Raw genomic sequence first — 20023 nt, 5'->3', positions numbered from 1 at the left:
CTGGGATAAAGCCCACTTGATCATGGTGTATGATCTTTTTAATGTGTTGTTGGATTCTGATTGCTAGAATTTTGTTAAGGATTTTTGCATCTATGTTCATCAGTGATATCGGCCTGTAGTTTTCTTTTTTTGTGGCATCTTTGTCTGGCTAACAAACACATGAAAAGATGCTCAACATCACTCATTATCAGAGAAATGCAAATCAAAACCACTATGAGGTACCATTTCACACCAGTCAGAATGGCTGTGATCCAAAAGTCTACAAATAATAAGTGCTGGAGAGGGTGTGGAGAAAAGGGAACCCTCTTACACTGTTGGTGGGAATGCAATCTAGTACAGCCACTATGGAGAACAGTGTGGAGATTCCTTAAAAAACTGGAAATAGAACTGCCTTATGATCCAGCAATCCCACTGCTGGGCATACACACTGAGGAAACCAGAAGGGAAAGAGACACGTGTACCCCAATGTTCATCGCAGCACTGTTTATAATAGCCAGGACATGGAAGCAACCTAGATGTCCATCAGCAGATGAATGGATAAGAAAGCAGTGGTACATATACACAATGGAGTATTACTCAGCCATTAAAAAGAATACATTTGAATCAGTTCTAATGAGGTGGATGAAACTGGAGCCTATTGTACAGAGTGAAGTAAGCCAGAAGGAAAAACAGAAATACAGTATACTAACGCATATATATGGAATTTAGAAAGATGGTAACAATAACCTGGTGTACGAGACAGCAAAAGAGACACTGATGTATAGAACAGTCTTATGGACTCTGTGGGAGAGGGAGAGGGTGGGAAGATTTGGGAGAGTGACATTGAAACATGTAGAATATCATGTAAGAAACGAGTTGCCAGTCCAGGTTCGATGCGCGATACTGGATGCTTGGGGCTGGTGCACTGGGACGACCCAGAGGGATGGTGTGGGGAGGGAGGAGGGAGGAGGGTTCAGGATGGGGAACACATGTATGCCTGTGGCGGATTCATTTTGATATTTGACAAAACTATTACAATTATGTAAAGTTTAAAAATAAAATAAAATTAAAAAAATAAAAAAAAAAAAAAAAAAAAAGATTAATACCAATACTTTCAAATGCCAGGGAAAGGATTCTGTTTCCCTACAGCGACTGCCTTCTGAAAGTTCGCAGTCTGGCCAAAGAAAACAATAGCCATCCTCAGAGGGAGATGAGTACGCCCACTGATGAGTGTTTGATGAGTGCACGCAACCAGGGATCAGAGACTGAGAGCTGCAAGGACAGGGAGTTCCCTGTAGGCTGGAGATGCAGAAGAGGCTTCTTGAAAGAGATGACACTTGAGGTGTGCCTTGTATGGAGGTTGGGTTCAGAGAAGAAATAGAGAGAAGAGGGAATTCTAAGTGATAACGAACCAGGAGACTGAGAGCCACACAAAACTCTCTCAAACACTTAGATCTCTGAGATTTTCCAACAAGAACAAATAGATCTCCCCTTTAGGTGGGGAGATTAGCCAGTCAGTCATCCCTTGTGAAATATAACACTCCTCACTAGCAAAATATAAACGCTTAATTGATGCTTAATTGTATCAGGTTTTACAGCTCAGAAGGGTTAGGACAAAAGATGTGTTTAAAATACTGCGTGTCTCTCTGTGTCCCCCTGCAGCTGGTGGAACAGTTAAAAGTCATATTTGATGTGGAGTATTTCATGCCTGGGTGACTTGAGGATCTCTAATCAGATGTTACCTGGAGTTTTGCACTGTAGCCTGGGTACCAGCCTGGAGGCTTCTATGCTAGTTTAAAACAGTGTGAGGGCTCCAGGGTGTAGTCCTCCATTCCCTCATCCATAGGCATTCAGGGCCCCTCACACTGAAAAAGCCATGCTCTCATCCTGGGCTGTTTGGCATGGACAGATCTTTCCAGTGAAGCCACTTGAGGAAACTTAAATTTAAGACTACCTAGAGAAAGCTAGGAAGGATATGCCCATCTGAATGCAGAGTTCCAAGGAACTGCAAGGAGAGATCAGAAAGTGTTCCTAAGTGAACAATGCAAAGAAATAGAGGAAAACAATAGAATGGGAAAGAATAGAGATCTCTTCAAGAAAATAGAGATACCAAGGGAACGTTTCATTCAAAGATGGGCACAAAAAAGAACAGAAATGATATGGATCTAACAGAAGCAGAAGATTTTGAGAAGAGGTGGTGAGAATACACAGAAGAACTATACAAAAAAAAAATCCTAGTTACCCAGGTAACCACGATGGTGTAATTACTGACCTAGAGGCAGACATCTTGGAGTGCAAAGTCAAGTGCAAAGCTAGTGGAGATGATAAAATTCCGGCTGAGCTGTTTCAAATCCTAAAAGATAATGCTGTTAAAGTACTGCACTCAATATGCCAGCAAATTTGGAAAACTCAGCAGTGGCCACAGGACTGGAAAAGGTCAGTTTTCATTCCAATCCCAAAGAAGGGCAGTGCCAAAGAATGTTCAGACTATCACACAATTGCACTCATTTCACATGCTAGCAAAGTAATGCTCAAAATTCTCCAAGCCAGGCTTCAATAGTATGTGAACTGAGGAATTCCAGATGTTCAAGCTGGATTTAGAAAAGGGAGAGGAACCAGAGATCAAATTTCCAACATCTGTTGGATCATAGGAAAAGCAAGAGAATTCCAGAAAAACATCTACTTCTGCTTCATTGACTACAGTAAAGCCTTTGACTATGTGGATCACAAAAACCTGTGTGTGGAAAATTCTTAAAGAGATGGGAATACCAGACCACCTTACCTGCCTCCTGAGAAATTTGTATGCAGGTCAAGAAACAACAGATAGAATCAGACATGAAACAATGGGCTGATTCCAATTTGGGAAATGAGTATGTCAAGGCTGCATATTGTTACCCTGCTTATTTAACTTATACGCAGAGTACATCATGTGAAATGTTGGGCTGGATGAAGCACAAGCTGGAGTCAAGATTGCCTGGAGAAATATCAATAACCTCAGATATGCAAATAACATCCCCCTTATGGCAGAAAGCGAAAAGGAACTAAAGAGGCTCTTGATGAAGGTGAAAAAGGAGAGTGAAAAAGTTGGCTTAAAATTCAGCATTCAAAAAACAAAGATCATGGCATTTGGTCCCATCACTTCATGGCAAATAGATGGGGAAAAAATAGAAACAGTGACAGACTTTATTTTCTTGGGCTCCAAAAATCACTGCAGATGGTGACTGCAGCCATGAAATTAAAAGCTGCTTGCTCCTTGGAAGGAAAGTTATGACCAACCTAGACAGCATATTAAAAAGCAGAGACATTACTTTACCGACAAGGGTCCATGTAGTCAAAGTTATGGTTTTTCCAGTAGTCATGTATGGATGTGAGAGTTGGACCATAAAGAAAGCTGAGCACTGAAGAATTGATGCTTTTGAACTGTGGTGTTGGAGAAGACTCTTGAGAGTCCCTTGGACTGCAAGTAGATCCAACCAGTCAATCCTAAAGGAAATCAATCCTGAATATTCGTTGGAGGGACTGATACTGAATCTGATGCTCTAATGTTTTGGCCACTTGAAGCTAAGAGCCGACTCATTGGAAAAAACTCTGATGCTGGGAAAGATTGAAGGCAGGAGGAGAAGGGAATGACAGAGGATGAAATGGTTGGATAGCATCACCGACTCAATGGACATGAGTTTGAGCAAGCTCCAAGAGTTGGTGAAAGGCAGGGCAGCCTGCAGTCCATGGGGTCTCAGAGTTGGACACGACTGAGTGACTCAACAACAACAAAGAGAAAGCTGGAACTTCCCTGATTTTCAGACGGTAAAGGATATGCCTGCAATGTGGGAAACATGGGTTCGATCCCTGGATTGGGAAGATCCCCTGGAGAAGGGAATGACTACCCACCCCAGTATTCCTGTCTGGAGAATTCCATGGTCAGAGGAGACTGGCGGGGTTGCAAAGAGTCAGAGATTACTGAGCTATTAACACTTTTTTTTTTAGAGGAAGCTGGGTCTCTTGCCCAATGAAAACTACAGTTAGTTTAACTTGAGTTCTGTGAAATCATTAGAGATGATTTCTAGAGGAAGACATCAGAATTTGAACATGGAACAGAAAGAAGGCAGCAGCTCTATTATTATGTGATAGATTTATTTAGCCAGCTGCAGAAATGAACATTTTGTGAGAATTTATGGAGAGGCTCAAGTTTCATCTTTAAAAAATATTTTTCCTTGAAGAACCAGCCCTATTCATTCAATTATCTGAGGGTATTATAATTAGGACTGAGCACATAATGACAGGAATACAACATTGATGATTATTTCTACTATAGGGACTCAGAAAGTGACTAGTAATCCTTCAACATGTGAATAAACCAGTGACCATAAAATCTATTAAGACTTTTAAAAGCTACAGAGGCAACGACAAGTCTAGAATTCTCTACAGGACAGGTTAGGGAGGCGATCCAACAGAAAATGCCTGGACTTGACTTGATGCTGGATGCACATAAGAAATACGCAGTTTATGTTTTATATTTCTGATGAATAATACTAGCAAAGCTTTCTTTAAAAATGTACTTACTGATGCTTTCTGAAAATGCACTTACTGATTTTTAGGCGGATGTTAATTGCCCGTATGAAAGAATATAATTATATTTACATTCAAGTGTCTTAGGTGTGCAGTGGAAATATTGTGAGTTTGGGTATGTTTGAAGGTGGGTATTCTAAAGCCTCCCCACTCCATCTTTTTCAAAGCTACTGGGAAATCTGAACAACATTTTTCATGAGCATTTTAAATCACTTCCATTTTCCTGGTACTGAGTCTCACAAATCCCACTGGTTCAAAGCTTCTTTAACTGATGTTTTTATTTTGAGAGCTTATCATTTTAAATCAGAGCTCCTAAATGTGCATCTCTCTTTTTTTTCTTCGTTTTAGCCCCTAGATCCTAAAGATCTGGTTTCACAGTGCTCAGTGTTCACATCCTCATCCACTCTGATTACATGTGTCAGTCTGACATTCCCAGGGTGCCTCTGGACAACTGAAGAGGGGCTGGCGCTTCAGGGTGGAGCTAGGTTTGGAGGGCACAGTGAAAGCTGCCTCTTCTGTCCTTGCCCCTTCACTCCTGGGTGAATCATCTTCAGTAGCCCCAAACAACATCTTTGCATACCCTCCCTGAACACATTAGAAAGTATCAATTCTACAACAGGTTTCTGTGCTTAATTCATACAAGCAAGCAGTCTTTCTAGTCAAGGGGGCTGATTTAATAGCAAGAACAATTTATTTCCCTCTGGGTAGGTGGAAACAGTTGGACTCTAATTCTTAAGAGCCTTTGTTCAGGAACATCTGGGTTGAAACTACTGTAGTTAACAGATGATGTTGGCAGTTAAAAAAAAAAAAAAAGCTTTGTATAATGTTGTCAAATTTGGTAGACCTCTACTTAATAATTATCAAGAAAGCAATCTAACTTGTTATTACAACAGTTTTATTGCAGATTGCTGGTTTAAGACCTTTTTGTGACAAGTAGTGCTTTTTTTTTTCCTTGAAAAAAGAATTCATTTCGATTCCCCTGTAATTATTTTTGCATCCAGTGGCAACTTCCTGCCTTGAACATATTGGGACATTTTATTTTAGAAAACAAGAATTAAATTCTTGCTACCTTATGGATGATTTCATCTTGTATATCTCATTGCGGAAGCTTCCTGGCTTCCTTCTTGTTTTTTCCCTCACATTAAGCCTCCTTTCTCTTCCCATCGCAGGTCTGTATATGCTCAAGCCATAAGAATGACTCTGAAGATTAGATGAGCAAAACCTATTTTGCTTTACAAAAAAATGGTGTCAAATGATGCAAGTAAATATTTAATTTTAGGACATCAATTCTAAGTAGTCCAAAGGCACATCTTTTGTAACAGGATCGGGGGGGGGGGGTTGGTTCCAAGGAGAAATCAGTCTATACCTTAGAACTGTACTTACCTCAAGTCACAGCAGATTGAAGGCAAACATTAGATTCCCAGAGCATATCACTGTTGTTAGTTCCTTCTACACCTTTCTTTTCCTGTCTGCTTCTAACTCACAGGTTAAAAAGTATCTTGTTTCACGATTCTAGACTCCTAATCCTTTTCTGCCTAAACTAGACTCTCCGAGTGTACCACTTTATCTGTTGTGGATCATGCCAGCAGCTCATGAGATTTTGGTTCCTATTGTTTCATACATGTATTTAATCAGCATTTCCGGAAAGCTTACTCTTTGCACTTTGAAAAATGCCAGAGAGACAAAGCATATGTCATGCACTGAAGACTCTCCGTCTGAGGACAGAGAGACAAGTAAACACGTGTGGCCACAGCCCACCCACTCTATTCACTTACCTTGATTTGCCCTTCCTCCCGGACCCCAAGAGAGGCTGTACCTGACTTTCGCCAGTTTTCTATGGCAGGAACTAACAAAAAACTGTAATTTTAAACAGGGAAAGATGTAGTTCTGTTTCCAGTGTAAATTGTAAATTGCTCAAGATTTGTGGAACCAGAGATCAAATTGCCGACATTTGTTGGATCATGGAGAAAGCAAGGAAGTTCCAGAAAAACATCAACTTTTGCTTCATTGACTGCATTTAAGCATGTAGCTGTGTGGATCACAACAAACTGTGGAAAATCCTTAGAGATGGGAGTATCAGACCATCTTACCTGTCTCCTGAGAAACCTGTATGCAAGTCAAGAAGCAACAGTTAGAACTGAACATGGAACAACGGACTGGTCCAAAATTGGGAAAGGAGTATGACAAGGCTCTATATTGTCACTCTGCTTATTTAACATCTATGCAGAGTACATCATGCAAAATGCCAGGATGGATGAATCATAAGCTGGAATCAAAATTTCCAGGAAAAATATCACAATCTTATATATGCAGATGATACCATTCTAATGGCAGAAAGTGAAGAGGCATTAAAGATCCTCTTGATGAGGGTGAAAAAAGAGAGTTAAAAAGTTGGCTTAAAACTCAACATTCAAAAAACTGAGATCGTGGCATCCACTTCCATCACTTCATGGCAAATAGAAGGGAGAAAAGTGGAAGCAGTGATATTTTATTTTCTTGAACTCCAAAATCACTGCGGAGAGTGACTGCAGCCTTGAAATTAAAAGACACTTGCTCCTTAGAAGGAAAGCTATGACAAACCTAGACAGCGTATTAAAAAGCAGAGACATTACTTTGTGACAAAGGTCCATATAGTCAAAGCTATGGTTTTTCCAGTGGTCATGTACAAATATGAGAGTTGGGATCATCATGAAGACTGAATGCCAAAGTATTGATACTTTCAAATTGTGTGCTAAAGAAGACTCTTGAGAGTCCCTTGGACTGCAAAGAGATCAAATCAGTCAATCCTAAGGGAAATGAACCCTAAGTATTCATTGGAAGGACTATTACTGAAGCTGAACCTCCAACTCTTTGGCCACCTGATGCAGAGAGCCAACTTATTGGAAAAGACCCTGATGCTGGGAAAGATTGAAGGCAAAAAAGAGGGCAGCAGATGATAAGGTGGTTAGATAGCATCACTGACTCAATAAATATGAATTTGAGAAAATTCCGGGAGATAGTAGAGGACAGAGGAGCCTGGCATGCTGCAGTTCATGGGGCCACAGAGTCAGACACGACTGAGCGACTGAACAACTACAACAATGCCTACTGGGGACAGACAGCAACAGACAATTAGAAAGAGGAGGTCTGGGACCTTAGGGAGTGAAGGGGACTGTGGCACATTGGAGAGCACATGTCCTGAATGCAGCTCTAATATGGCCAGATCTGGTTTTCAAGGAAAACTGAAAGCTAGCTTTTCTATGAAGTCACTTGTTGGTATCTAATTCTAGTGTTTTGTTTGCTGTTGTTATTGTTTTTTAAACCCTGTACTGACCAAACAGAGTATGTCTGCATTGTGTGCTTCTGGCAACCACTTCACTCCCTTTGCTTTTGTAAGAAGTGGCTGTGTTGCACGCTGCACTGAGACTTGGTTTCCACTTCTGACATTTCTCCATGAAAGTTGTTTAATCTTGAACAAGTTGCTGATTTCTGCGTTTGGCTTTTCTTCTTAAACACCACTTGACCTTGAACACGTTGCTTTTCCTTCTTTGAACCTCAGCTTGTCCTCCGTGTGAGAAGGGCAGGGCCGGTCAATCTTGAAGTGCCTGAGTCTGCAAAACCTATGGTTGTGACACTGTTTGCATTTACACACACACCTCTTTTTATTATGCTTGTCTTTATTGCACTTTGCAGACCCTGCATTTTTTTTTTTTTAACAAATTGAAGGTCTGTGGCAAGCCTATTCAAGCCATTTTTCCAGTAGTATTTGCTCACTTCATGTCTCTGTGTCACGTTTCTAATCCTCACAATATTTCAAACACTTTGATGATTATTATATTTGTTATAGTGACCTGTGATTAGTGATCTTTGATGTCACTCTTATGATTGTTTTTTTGGCAATGGATTTTTTTTTAATTACAGTATGTTCATTATGTTTTAGACATGATGCTATTATTGTGCACTTAATAGACGTGGTATAGTGTAAACATAACTTTCTCATACACTGGGAAACACAAGATTTCATGTGACTTGCTCTATTGTGATATTGCTTTGTTGAGGTGGCCTGGAACCAAACACACAGAACCCAGGATCTCCCTGTGATCACTTTGTTTGTATCACTTAGTCCCTGTCTTCTTAATCCCCTTGGCCAGCGAACAAAGGCTTGTTTTAAGTCAAAGAGTTCTTGAAAGAGGCCTCTCTAAGCCCGCATAGAATCGTTTTAGATATGGATTTGAAAGTTACATAAGAAGACTCAGGTCTGCTGGTCCGCCCTGGGCTAGGTGAGGAATATGCACAAAGCCATGTAGATTTTAATGACTTTTCTGAGTTATAAAGCGGCTTTCTTTTTATATAGAGTTGGAAAATGGTATTGTAGTAGCTAGGCAGACATGATTCACCCTAACTATGAACTATTTCTTCCCTTCTCACCAATACAATCAGGTCATTAAAGCAATTAAGGTCCTTGATGCCAAGAACCATCAGAATTCTTAATGGGAGTGGCTATTGCTCGAAAGATTTCAGCAAATCAGCCTCTTCATGATCTGTACTGAGTTAAGATCAGCCTTCTCCTCAAGTTTGGCTCTTGGTTGCTATTTACATTAAAAAGTGGTTACTTAATCTGGTAATTTATTTCAACAAATATTGCACAAGCCATCTGATATTTTAAACAATTTAAGCTCCAGAGGTAACAGCCCTATAAACGGTGTGTGTTAGTGTGATGCTCTATCAAACATAACTTAAGAAGAGCACTTTTCCAGCCGTAGTTGGATATGTGGGTTGGTGTTTCAGCAGCCTGCATAATCAGCACAAAGCCCAGGTCATTAGCATTTGCTGGCAGGAATCAGAAAACCTGCAAATTACCGGGAGAGTCCAGAAGCGCCTGGATGCAAGTGGTCCTCTGAAATCTGACTGTTGAAAGCAGTGTGGGGGACCATGACGTCCCAGGCAGGGATGAGCAGCTGTCCTTGTTCCCACCAGAGAGCCTGAGGCCTTCACCAGCACGTTACCTGCAAGCAGCACGTCCCCAGGTTCAGCGCATCTGATGATGTCACTTTTCTCTTTAGAACCAACCCCGAGCCTCCCAGTCCACTCGGAATAAGCTGCAGATTCCTTGCTGTGGCCGGCAAAGTCTTCACGCTCTGGCTCCCACCTTTCTCCCTGACCTGGTGACTGTCACTCTGCTGTCACTTTGCTTGGTCACCGTTGCCCTTTTCGCTCAGCTGCAGCCTCACTGGCTGGCATGCTGGTCCTTAAACACTGTGCCTCCCTTTCCACCTCTGGGCTTTTGCACTTGCTGTCTCCCCTGCCTAGAAAGCTCTTTGCCCAGATGCCCTCATTGCCTGCCCCTGATCATCATGCTCCAGTGCTCTGTGCTCTTGTATTAATTTTTCCCCCTGGACCATCACAGATAACACACCTCCCTCGTTACTCTTTAACCTCTTAGGTGTTTTATTTTCTGCAGTGTTTGTCCTTATCTGGAAAGGTATTATGTATTCACTGGTGTATTTGCTATCTACCCGGGTATATCTGCTATTCACTGGTATATTGCCTATCTACCCTGACATAAAATAGGCTTCACTGGGGACAAAGATGTTGTATATCCTGCCAGGTATGAGCTGGGGACTTAGGGCAAGTTGCACGGGCTTTCTGAGCCTTAGTCTCATCACTTGTAAAACAGAACCATCAATGTGTGCTTAGTCGCTCAGTCATGTCTGACTCTTTGAGACCCCAGGGACTGTGGCCCACCAGATTCCTCTGTCCATGGGGATTCTCCAGGCAAGAATACTGGAATGGGTTGCCATGCCCTCCTCCACGGGATCTTTCCAACCTAGGGATCGAACCCAGGTCTCCCACATTGCTGGCAGATTCTTTACCATCTGAGCTACTAGGGAAGCCCAGAAACACCAATGGAAGTCTGAATAACTGGGGTCATATCTCCCTCTTAGGGATATTATGGGGATGAAATGAGAACACCAAGAGCCTGACCTGTGACCCAGCACCTCCTCCCCCTCACAACACTGAAGCCAAATAACCATCAACTCATTTCTCAATCAGTCAACCAATGTTTTCCTGTCTAAAAGTCCTTAAAGCATGAGTGATAATGCCCATTTAGGAAACTTTTGATACAGAATGTATATAATTCTTTGTTAGTTTATGTGAGCTCTTATTTCTATGAGTTTATAAATATATGTTTTCACTGTATCAGGTTATTCACATCTTTGTACCTACAAAATAATATCTGTCGATCTACCTTGAAATATTCTTCTAAAAGTCATTTTGAATGCTAATACCATACTGCATGTTATTTTATCTTTGCCTTTTTATTGGACATTTAGGTTACTTTCAGTTTTTTTTTACTGTGTATTCGTAGTACTTCCATGAGCATCTTTATGCATAAGTATTTTACTGAACTTTTTTTTTTGTTCTCTTAGAACCAAACATGTGTAAGCAGAACTCATTCATTTTTTGAGTTTTCTGTATCAGGTTCAATGTACAGTACTGTGAGGAATTCCAAACAAGTCTGTAACTCTTGAAGAAGTTGCACTGGTTGAGGAGATAAAGTTCAGACACATGAAACCGTAGGAGGCAACCACAGCCGGTATAAAATCAACTAAGGGCTAAATGATGTGGTTGCACACAAGGTGCTGGAGGTGTTCTGAGATAGAAAATCAGAGAGTGATGGTAGTCTGGGAAGGCCTACATTGGAAGGTCCAATTTGACTTGGGCCTGGAGATTAGGTTGGGAGCAGAGGAGGCTTTCTGCGGTAGGAACCATGTGAGTGAAGACCTGGAGGCAGGAGCCAGCCAGCCTCCATGCAGTCTGGGCTGCAGGTAGGAACACCCGGCAGATGCAGTGAGAGAGCTTGGATGGAGCCAGGAGTCACAGTGCCGTCATCACGTGCTAAGGGTTATTACCATCATTCCAAGCGCACAGGGGTCTGCTCGGAACAACAATATGAGCCATTTGTACAAAAACCGAAATGGAATCCAAATAACAGGTCCAGCTGCTCCAAATACCTCCCTCCCCCTGCAGTTAACATTTTACTACCCAACCGAGTAACTAATGAATCTGGCCCAGCATAAATCCCCAGGCAGAAATCCCTGCTTGGGGTGTGTGTCTAGACATCCAGACCTGAGTGCAATTTGCACTTTGAACATTCAGCACCTTATCACTTGTGAGAAATCAAGTTTAATGGGGAGGATGGGGAGGCGTGGCTCCTAGCCCCCTCCCTCTGGCACACAGACTGTTGAATAGGGGTCCCTTGGTTAATGACCGCATCAGGAGATGGAAAGGTCGTAACAGTGTTTGTTGTGTGCCTTTGGTCATTTGGAACCACTGACTGGGAAGCACTTTCTGTCTCATTGCAGGCTGTGTTTTGTGAAGCTCAAGCTTCTCATGATAGCCATTGAGTACAAGTCCGCCAATCGAGAGAGCCGGTAAGTTCGCCGTGACCCAGTGCCCACCTGACGTTTATGATGGTGAGCATGCAGGCTGGGAACATTCGGTTCACTTCTTTCGTAACGCGTTATTTATTTGTTTGGAACCCTAATGCAATACTTCCCTGACTTGAAGTCACATTTCAAGGTGTATTTAACTAGATCCTGCCACTTCTATCGCAGACACACCTGGCATCCCAAACCCCACTGGAGAGACTGTTTCTCCAGGGGAAAGGAATGAGGCATCCAGATCTCCACCTGATCACACCAACTTACACTTTTCACCCTCTAAATACAAAACGAGGGACAGACCCTGTCCTTAAACCCATGTTTACTGCTGTGAGCAAAAAGCAGGTGGACTCTGGCCTCCTTCAAAGCAGGCATGGGGCAGAGCCGTGATGGGAGATCACAGCTCTCTTGGAGCCAAATTACAAGCAGCCTATTGTGCACCATACGTGTTTCTCCCGGTGCAACTGACATCCAGGTGGCAGAATATCAGCTTCATGTAAATTAGCCCAGAGAACAGGGCTTGGAGGCAGGAGCCCTCTTTATTTATTTATTTTGTACTTAATTATGTGCAAATCAGACTGATGAGGGACCAGGTCTGGTCAAAATAGATAACACTCCAGTCAATATATGAGTTTGTGCTGGAAGGAGGAAGCATTGCCATTAACAAGGAATTTTTGTTGGAGTACTGGATGCATTACAGATAAAAGAGAGATGACGTTTTGCTCCTCAATTCTTATCAATAGCTTTAGAAGGAGAGCTTACTGAGAAGTGCTCAGGCTTATGGCCCTTGAACTGACATCCATGTTAAAAAGTTTACCTGTAGGTGTCCATGGGAATGGTAGAAATATCCTCCAATAAATGCCTTATTAACTGACTGCAGGGCAAGACTAGAAGGTTCCTGCTATCATCATTTAAGGAGTTTCCATTTTCTGAGTGAATGACTCAATAAAGCCAGACTTTGGCAACCCACTCCAGTATTCTTGCCTAAAAAATTCCATGGACAGAGGAGCCCGGTAGGCTATAGTCCATGGGGTCGCAAAGAGTCAGACATGACTGAGCAACTTCACTTTCACTTTCTTTTCAAATATGTAGTCCGTGTCTCTATGACCCAAACAAAGCAAACAAACAAACAAAATCAAACACTGGATTGTGAGCCAGTCAATCCAATGTTCTCTGTTACCTTAACCACCAGATCAGATTGCTCACAAAGTCAATCTGATCACATATTAAATAATTTTGAATATCCAAATCAACCAAAAGGAAGACAAAATGGTAGATTTGGTGACCACATGGTAGACCATGGTCTTAGCAGTTGACAACTATTTATGTAGATATACGTTTTTCTTCTCTGTGCTGGCAAAGTGAAGAATATTATTTGCAAAACACCCGAGAGCTCTTGGCTATTTGCAGTTCAACAGATAAAGTGGATGTTTCTGGGATTGTTGCTTCTCCATGTTGTTGCCAATATATCCTTGTACCTGTGTAGGGGAAAATGTGTATCCTGGGTTTCTGCAAATGATATTCTCATGTTGCCAAGTTAGTAAATCTTTGTATAATTTAGTGCTCTCTGTCACTTCTGTGCATCTCTAAGGGAAAAAATGTCATCATGTGGGTGATGCTGAAGAGTGTTTCTCAGCCATTCTGGAATAGTTCCATAGCAGGAGCCTGCACCCTGTACCTTAACCAGCCATCTCCCACCTGCCACTTTTTGGTCACAAAGGAGGGAGAGAGAAAGACTGTTAATGGTTTCAGTGTGAATCCGCAGTCACTGTTCTAAGAAAAATAACTCAGTGCTCTCCCTGAAGGCACAATCATTTATTTGATAGATGCTCCAATTAATTCACAAATCAGAGATATTTTCAACAAAGCCATATTTGTACATACAGAGAGCTTTTAGAATTTCCTTTTTCAGAAGAGGGAGAAAAGAACCAATAAGACTTGGGTTTAGCTTTCTGTCTATAGCTGCCAGCTTTAATCCTCAAACATGGCTTGGTCTCAGTGTGGAAGCACATTGGTTCTTGTGGAAAAAGGTGTGTTGGAGGGAATGTGGATCATGCCTCCGAGAAAACACAGGACTCAAACACAATGTCCGTGTTAAAAAGAACTGAGCTTCTGACCCTTCCTGAGATACTCATTTTGATTTTGTTCTTCATTTAAAAATGTCCCATTTGCCTTCCTCTCCCATTTCCTAAGTGACTGGGTGTTAACATTCAGAGGACCGCCCCACCCCCCCTCTTTTTCCACCCTGCCCCGTGCCTCTGACCTGTGTGAACTGCCTCCTTTGTTGCCGTTTCACCCCCATGATACTGTTCCCATGCTTTGCCAGAAAACCTTGTTTTCACATGCATCCTTCAAATAACTTGAAACAAAGGTTTTATTCCTTCTTTCCTTCTGGTGTCAATCAACTAATTATCCAATTGTTTGATTTTCAATTCTTTTCTTGTCGTTTTGCAGAAGCCGAAAGCGGTATGCTCTCTTCGTTAACTTTCCTCCCAACTTCCACCCTCCGTCTTCACGTCTAACCACAGGACTAACCCTTTGCCAAGAATTCAGGAAGATAGAGATTATATATATGTGTATACATATATATAATCTCATTCCCTTGTCTAGCCCCGTATATACATATATATATATGTGTGTGTATATATGTGTTTTTATATACAAACCTCTCTCCAACCAGAGTCCATAAACACTGAAAGTAGCATATTGCCTTTCTTGTTTGATTTGTTGATTCTTTCGGATCATGCACTAACTTCTTTGCAGGAAAGCTACACAAAACAAAGGCCCAACCCTGTTTTCAGTCATGGCACCAGCGATGGGAGCAAACGCTAGTAGAGCTGACAAAGGAGAATGCGTCTCTCCAGCCCTCAGTGTCTGTTTCTGTCCTGTCCTGATGTGCTTTGGTGCCGTTTGTCTGCATACCACATCCACATTCCCAGTGACCTCCTCTGCCCTGTGTCCCGTTTCCAGCTTGTAGAGACAAGTTTGTGTCCTTTTATCCACAAAACAGAGACCAAGCCCTTACACTTAACTCTCTTTCTGTATGCTAATTTTGATGATAACATTTGACTGTACTTTCTCCCTGGGCCAGTACTCAGTACAGACTTAGAATGCTGCTACTCAATTGCCAAGTCATCACATTTGATTTGCTGAATGAGTACTGTTTATTGAGATGAACTCATGTTTCTCTTTCTTCCCAATGTGTTTGGGCATATTTCTTAATATGAAGTATCTCAGTTTTCACCATGTGACCTCACCCTGTTTTGCTGCTGTTTTATGTTGCATGAAGCACGACCAAATCCTCATCAATAGATGTTTTTTCCCCCCAACTTTTTGGGTTAATATTTGCAGTGTTGTTTTCTCAAAGACAGTATTGTTGAAAACATACTATTGAGATGCCTCTTTGTTCGTCTTCTCTAGAGTTGTTTTGTTCTGTGGTTGTAATCACTGCCATGTGTTTTTGTCTGTAATTGTGTGTGTGTGTGTGTGTGTGTGTGTATCTATCTATCTGAAACTCTTTCCAAAATCAGATTCTTCTGTGATGTTCTTGAGTAGAGGTGGCTTCCTGTCAGTTTGGTATTATTGATATGATCCAACTGCAAGAAGTTACTGCAACACTTTGCATCTTCAAAGGTCCACAGTGGGGCACCTCTGCTGTTGGCTTTTGGCCTTTGACCCCTTTTATCTTGTGGTGAGGCATGTCGTGATATAGGCATGACTTGTTCTGAAGTGTATCAGAAAGTGACACGGTTTGCTCCCAGAACCAAATATGCATCATGGTCCTTCCCAAACGAACTCTCTCTCCCATCGCATATGGCTACTGTTTTCCTTATGTCCAAAATAGATTTTAAAATGACATTTCTAAAATTACTGAGATGGATTCAGGCAAAACAAGTCCTTGCCCCTGTCACTGGCAGACCACAGAGGTGGTCATTTGAGTGTGACCAACTGGGAGCAATCTTTATTATGCTGTCTCTGTGTAAGTGAATTGGGCTCAAACATATTGAAGCATGGAATACTCACCGTGCCCTTACATATATTTTATAGGAAAAGTGCGTGTGTCTAGTTGTGTGGGACTCTAGCAGAATATATTTTAAACCCAAGAAGAAATGGAAAGTTCCAGAAAGTCAATAAGATTTATGATTTGGGGTTTCTTTAGGCTGTTCCTGAACATAGCCCATAAACTGCAGGGCGACCACTGGTCAAAGTCCCACCCAATAGCAACCTCTGTGACCTTGTGTGGTCAGAAAGACCACCCCCCAGTGGCATGATTCATCTGGGCACAGTGTGAAATAAAGTGCTCGATGTCCTTATCTTTTTGCTCTAGTTCATGAAGTCCCATTAGCTTGCTAGACACAGATATAATTGCCATGTTATCAAGTACAAACTGTTTTCTCATGTGAGTGATATTTTTGTAATTGCTCAGGGAATGGTACGCTACACCTATCAAAACTGAGGGGAGGGAGGAGAGAAATAAACACCTGTCATATTTATCCATAATGGATAAAAAGTTCACTTTAAAAAAATGTGTTTCAGTTGAATGACTAATCCTTGGTTGTCTCCAAAAATAGCGACCAAGTAAAGTTTATGATGATTGAAGAAGGGATAACTAGATGTTTCCCAGTTGTTATGCGTAAGTGGTGGAGAAAGGGAACAAATCATTTTGCTGTCAAGCCCCAAATCCCCAGGAGTGTGGTCACTCCTTTGATAGGCCCAACTGGTGAGAATTGCAGCTTGGTCTTTGGAAGAACATCTACAACTACGTTTCTCTTTATTAGAGAAGGAAAGAGACACTTCTGTAACTGAGGCCACTGCTTATGGTTTTCACTCATTCAAGAGAGTTGAAATGTGCCTATTGCAGGCAGGGCTTTAAGCTGATTACTATGAGAAACTTCGGAGAAGATAATGGCACCTCACTCCCGTACTCTTGCCTGGAGAATCCCATGGACGGAGGAGCTTGGTAGGCTACAGTCCATGGGGTCGCTAACAGTCAGACACAACTGAACGATTTCACTTTCATTTTTCACTTTCATGCATTGGAGAAGGAAATGGCAACCCACTCCAGTGTTCTTGCCTGGAGAATCCCAGGGACGGGTGAGCCTGGCGGGCTGCCGTCTATAGGGTTGCACAGAGTCGGACACGACTGAAGCGACTTAGCAGCGGCAGCAGCAGCATGAGAAACTTGCTTATAGAAGTAAATAAAATAGGATTATGGTTTTCAGTCTTTTATTTAATGATGGTTTCCCTACAGAAAATAAATATTTGCTCCATAGGGTGTATAAGGAACCAAAAAATAAGTCTAGATACAAAACTAGGAAAAAGAGGGGGAGAGTAAGAACCCTTGGGGAAGGGATCACACCAGCCCTTTGCCTCCAGCTGTTACTGAATGTTTTCAGTTCAAATTAACAAGGTCATAGAAAAAAAGAGGATCATTTATAGTTCCTTGAATTAAGAAAAAATCCACCCCTGCCAAGAAGATGTCCCTATTGGAATTCTGCTAATTGATATTTAGGCTTTTTTTTCTTAGAGATTTTCTTGATTCTTCACATGACACATCTTGAAGTTTATCTCTGATAAGCTAGTGAATTAGACAAAATTGGAGCAAAAGCCTGTTTTCAAGTGAGGCACAGGGAGGGAGACTTTTGGCAGCCATAAAAGCCAAACAAACTTAACATCTTTTGAGATCAAAGATCTTTGGAAAGATTTACATATTCCCATTAGAAGGTCAATAGCATATTCTAAGGGTAGCAAGCATTTGGCAGGAAAAAAAGTTACTTCTGTCTAGGATCCTTATCTTTTTATAGTTTCAAAGAGAAGAGGATTTAATGGATTTAAACTTTCTAGATTTGGAATGTGGATAGAAGACTCACTGTCTAAAATATCAAAAAGAGTAATAGACTTCCTTCAAGAGACTTTGAAACTTTGTACCCTTACACAGGAAGTATTATATGCAATGGTCCCCTGAAATCAGGGGCACGTGCTTCTTTACCAAACCCTTAAATCTATGAGTGGAATCCAGCACAACTAACTTCTTTGTGTATCTAGATTTCTTTCCTTCATTATTCTCGAGAGCTGAGCTCAGTCTTTTGATTCCCACTCAGAAGGCTGCCTTAGCCTGAGCAGGGTACTGCAAATGATGCAGCCTTGAATCTCACACAGAGATGATGTGAAGCCTCCCCTCCTGTCCAAACGAGAACAAGAGGGCATCCTAGAATCACACAGTCAGCGATGCCCTAGGAGGTGCTTACAGTGCCTTACACAATCAGCCATGAGGTTTAAAGAACAGGGAGATACTCCACTGTGCAGCCAAAAGCCGGTCCAGATGAGCCCATCTCCAGATACGGCATGGGGATAAAAACGCTTTGGATATCTCAGTCAGTACAGAGGTCTTCCAGTACCAGTAAGATGCCTCCTAGGTAGCTTATTGGAGAAGGCGATGGCACCCAACTCCAGTACTCTTGTCTAGAAAATCCCATGGACGGAGGAGCCTGGTGGGCTGCAGTCCATGGGGTCACGAAGAGTCAGACATGACTGAGTGACTTCACTTTCACTTTTCACTTTCATGCATTGGAGAAGGAAATGGCAACCCACTCCAGTGTTCTTGCCTGGAGAATCCCAGGGACGGGGGAGCCTGATGGGCTGCCGTCTCAGGGGTTGCACAGAGTCGGACACGACTGAAGTGACTTAGCAGCAGCAGCAGCAGGTAGTTTATTAGCACCAAAGATCAAACGGAGAGCAGTGAGGCTCTGAGAGATTGTCTACCTCTTGTTTAGGTGCTGTCATTACCTTGCTTACTAATAATAGTGACCAAGTGTTAAGGACCTGCTTTGTGACCCCTCACTCAGGACATAGTATGTATGGTGTGTACTGTAATTCGCTTTGTGACACTGTAAGCTAGCAATTATTCCCCCATTTTACAGATGAGGAGAGTGAGGTTTATCAGCAGGTCCATGCCCAAGGCCAGGACCTGAGCTCGGCTGTCCAACACACACACCTGTTCCCTTAACCAACACAGGCATCGAAACTGAGATTTGAACACTAATGTACCTTCCATCAGTGCCCAAAAGCTTTCCTGTCCGCTGCACTGACGTGACTAAAGCAAGCTTGGAGGCTGTAATAAATTATCTCAACCTGCTGTCTCCAGAATGACAGTCCCAAATCCTCACTGTACGCCGATTCTTATTCACTGTTGCTAAAGAACAAAGGAAATGAAAAGAAACTTTCCATTGATAGGAACTGTGACACAATGGGCTTGATCATTGGAGTACAATTAATGAAGCATATGATGAAAAAAAAAAAGAAACAGGGTTTTGTGTGAGGCTTGTTTTGCTCCTATATGTCACCCAGACATTGATGAGTGTCAAATTTCCCCTTTTGAATTGCATTGTTAAAACTACGATAGGATTTCTTTTTCACTCAGAAGCTTTTACATCCTTATATGAATACACATCAAAATGTAGGCTTATTCAACTTCAAGAAATTAGTTCCTTTAAACTCCAGAAGGACTCAGAATTTTCATGTATATTCCTGTATATTATTCTGGAGTGTACAGTTCTTCTCCCTGTAATAACTTTATATAATTATGGCCAAGGTATTTTGGTATGAAGTTCTATGTTCCATTCTACAGGGCCAGCTAAAGTAATGATTTCATTAAAAATGAAATACATTTTTGGCTTTTTCTGCAATAATAAATAAAAAAAGCTAATATACATTAGCTTTTTATGCATCATCTCCCTTAATCCTTTAAAAAAAAGTAAAGCAGACTATGCTTATCTTCATCTTGTATGTGAGGAAGTTGAGTTCTAGGGAGGATTAGTAACTTGCCCAAAGTCAGACAGTAACTGAATGGTGGGGTTGGAATTTGGACCCAATTTCTTATTGTAGAACTAGGGCACAGAAGAACTGCCATACAGCACAGTCATGAGGATAAGAAAGTGCAAAATCCAGCCTTCTGCTTTTCTAAAACATCCCATTTGCTTGACTTTGAAACAGGGACCCATTGAAACTGTGATAAGCTCTGACTGTCTTCCTCTATAATGGTGAAAAGTCAGAGG

The 20023-nt window shown here is 41.7% G+C and overlaps 1 protein-coding gene across 15 annotated transcripts in view; it reads left to right on the top strand.

Moving 5' to 3' along the window:
- The window catches only part of KCNMA1 (potassium calcium-activated channel subfamily M alpha 1), a 777298-nt gene that overhangs the window by 597876 nt on the left and 159399 nt on the right, over positions 1–20023 (top strand). For all 15 annotated transcript variants that reach the window (XR_009493216.1, XM_024986560.2, XM_024986559.2 and 12 more), the window contains 1 exon segment: positions 11892–11960. Coding sequence is in view for 14 of the 15 variants with exons in the window: in XM_024986560.2 (XP_024842328.1) it covers positions 11892–11960 (69 nt within the window). In the remaining variant the exon portion in view is untranslated.

This window comes from Bos taurus, chromosome 28 (genome assembly GCF_002263795.3).
Source record: "Bos taurus isolate L1 Dominette 01449 registration number 42190680 breed Hereford chromosome 28, ARS-UCD2.0, whole genome shotgun sequence".
Taxonomy (NCBI): Eukaryota; Metazoa; Chordata; class Mammalia; order Artiodactyla; family Bovidae; genus Bos; species Bos taurus.
Note: the sequence above shows the minus strand (reverse complement) of the source record. Positions and strands in the feature narration are given on the sequence as shown.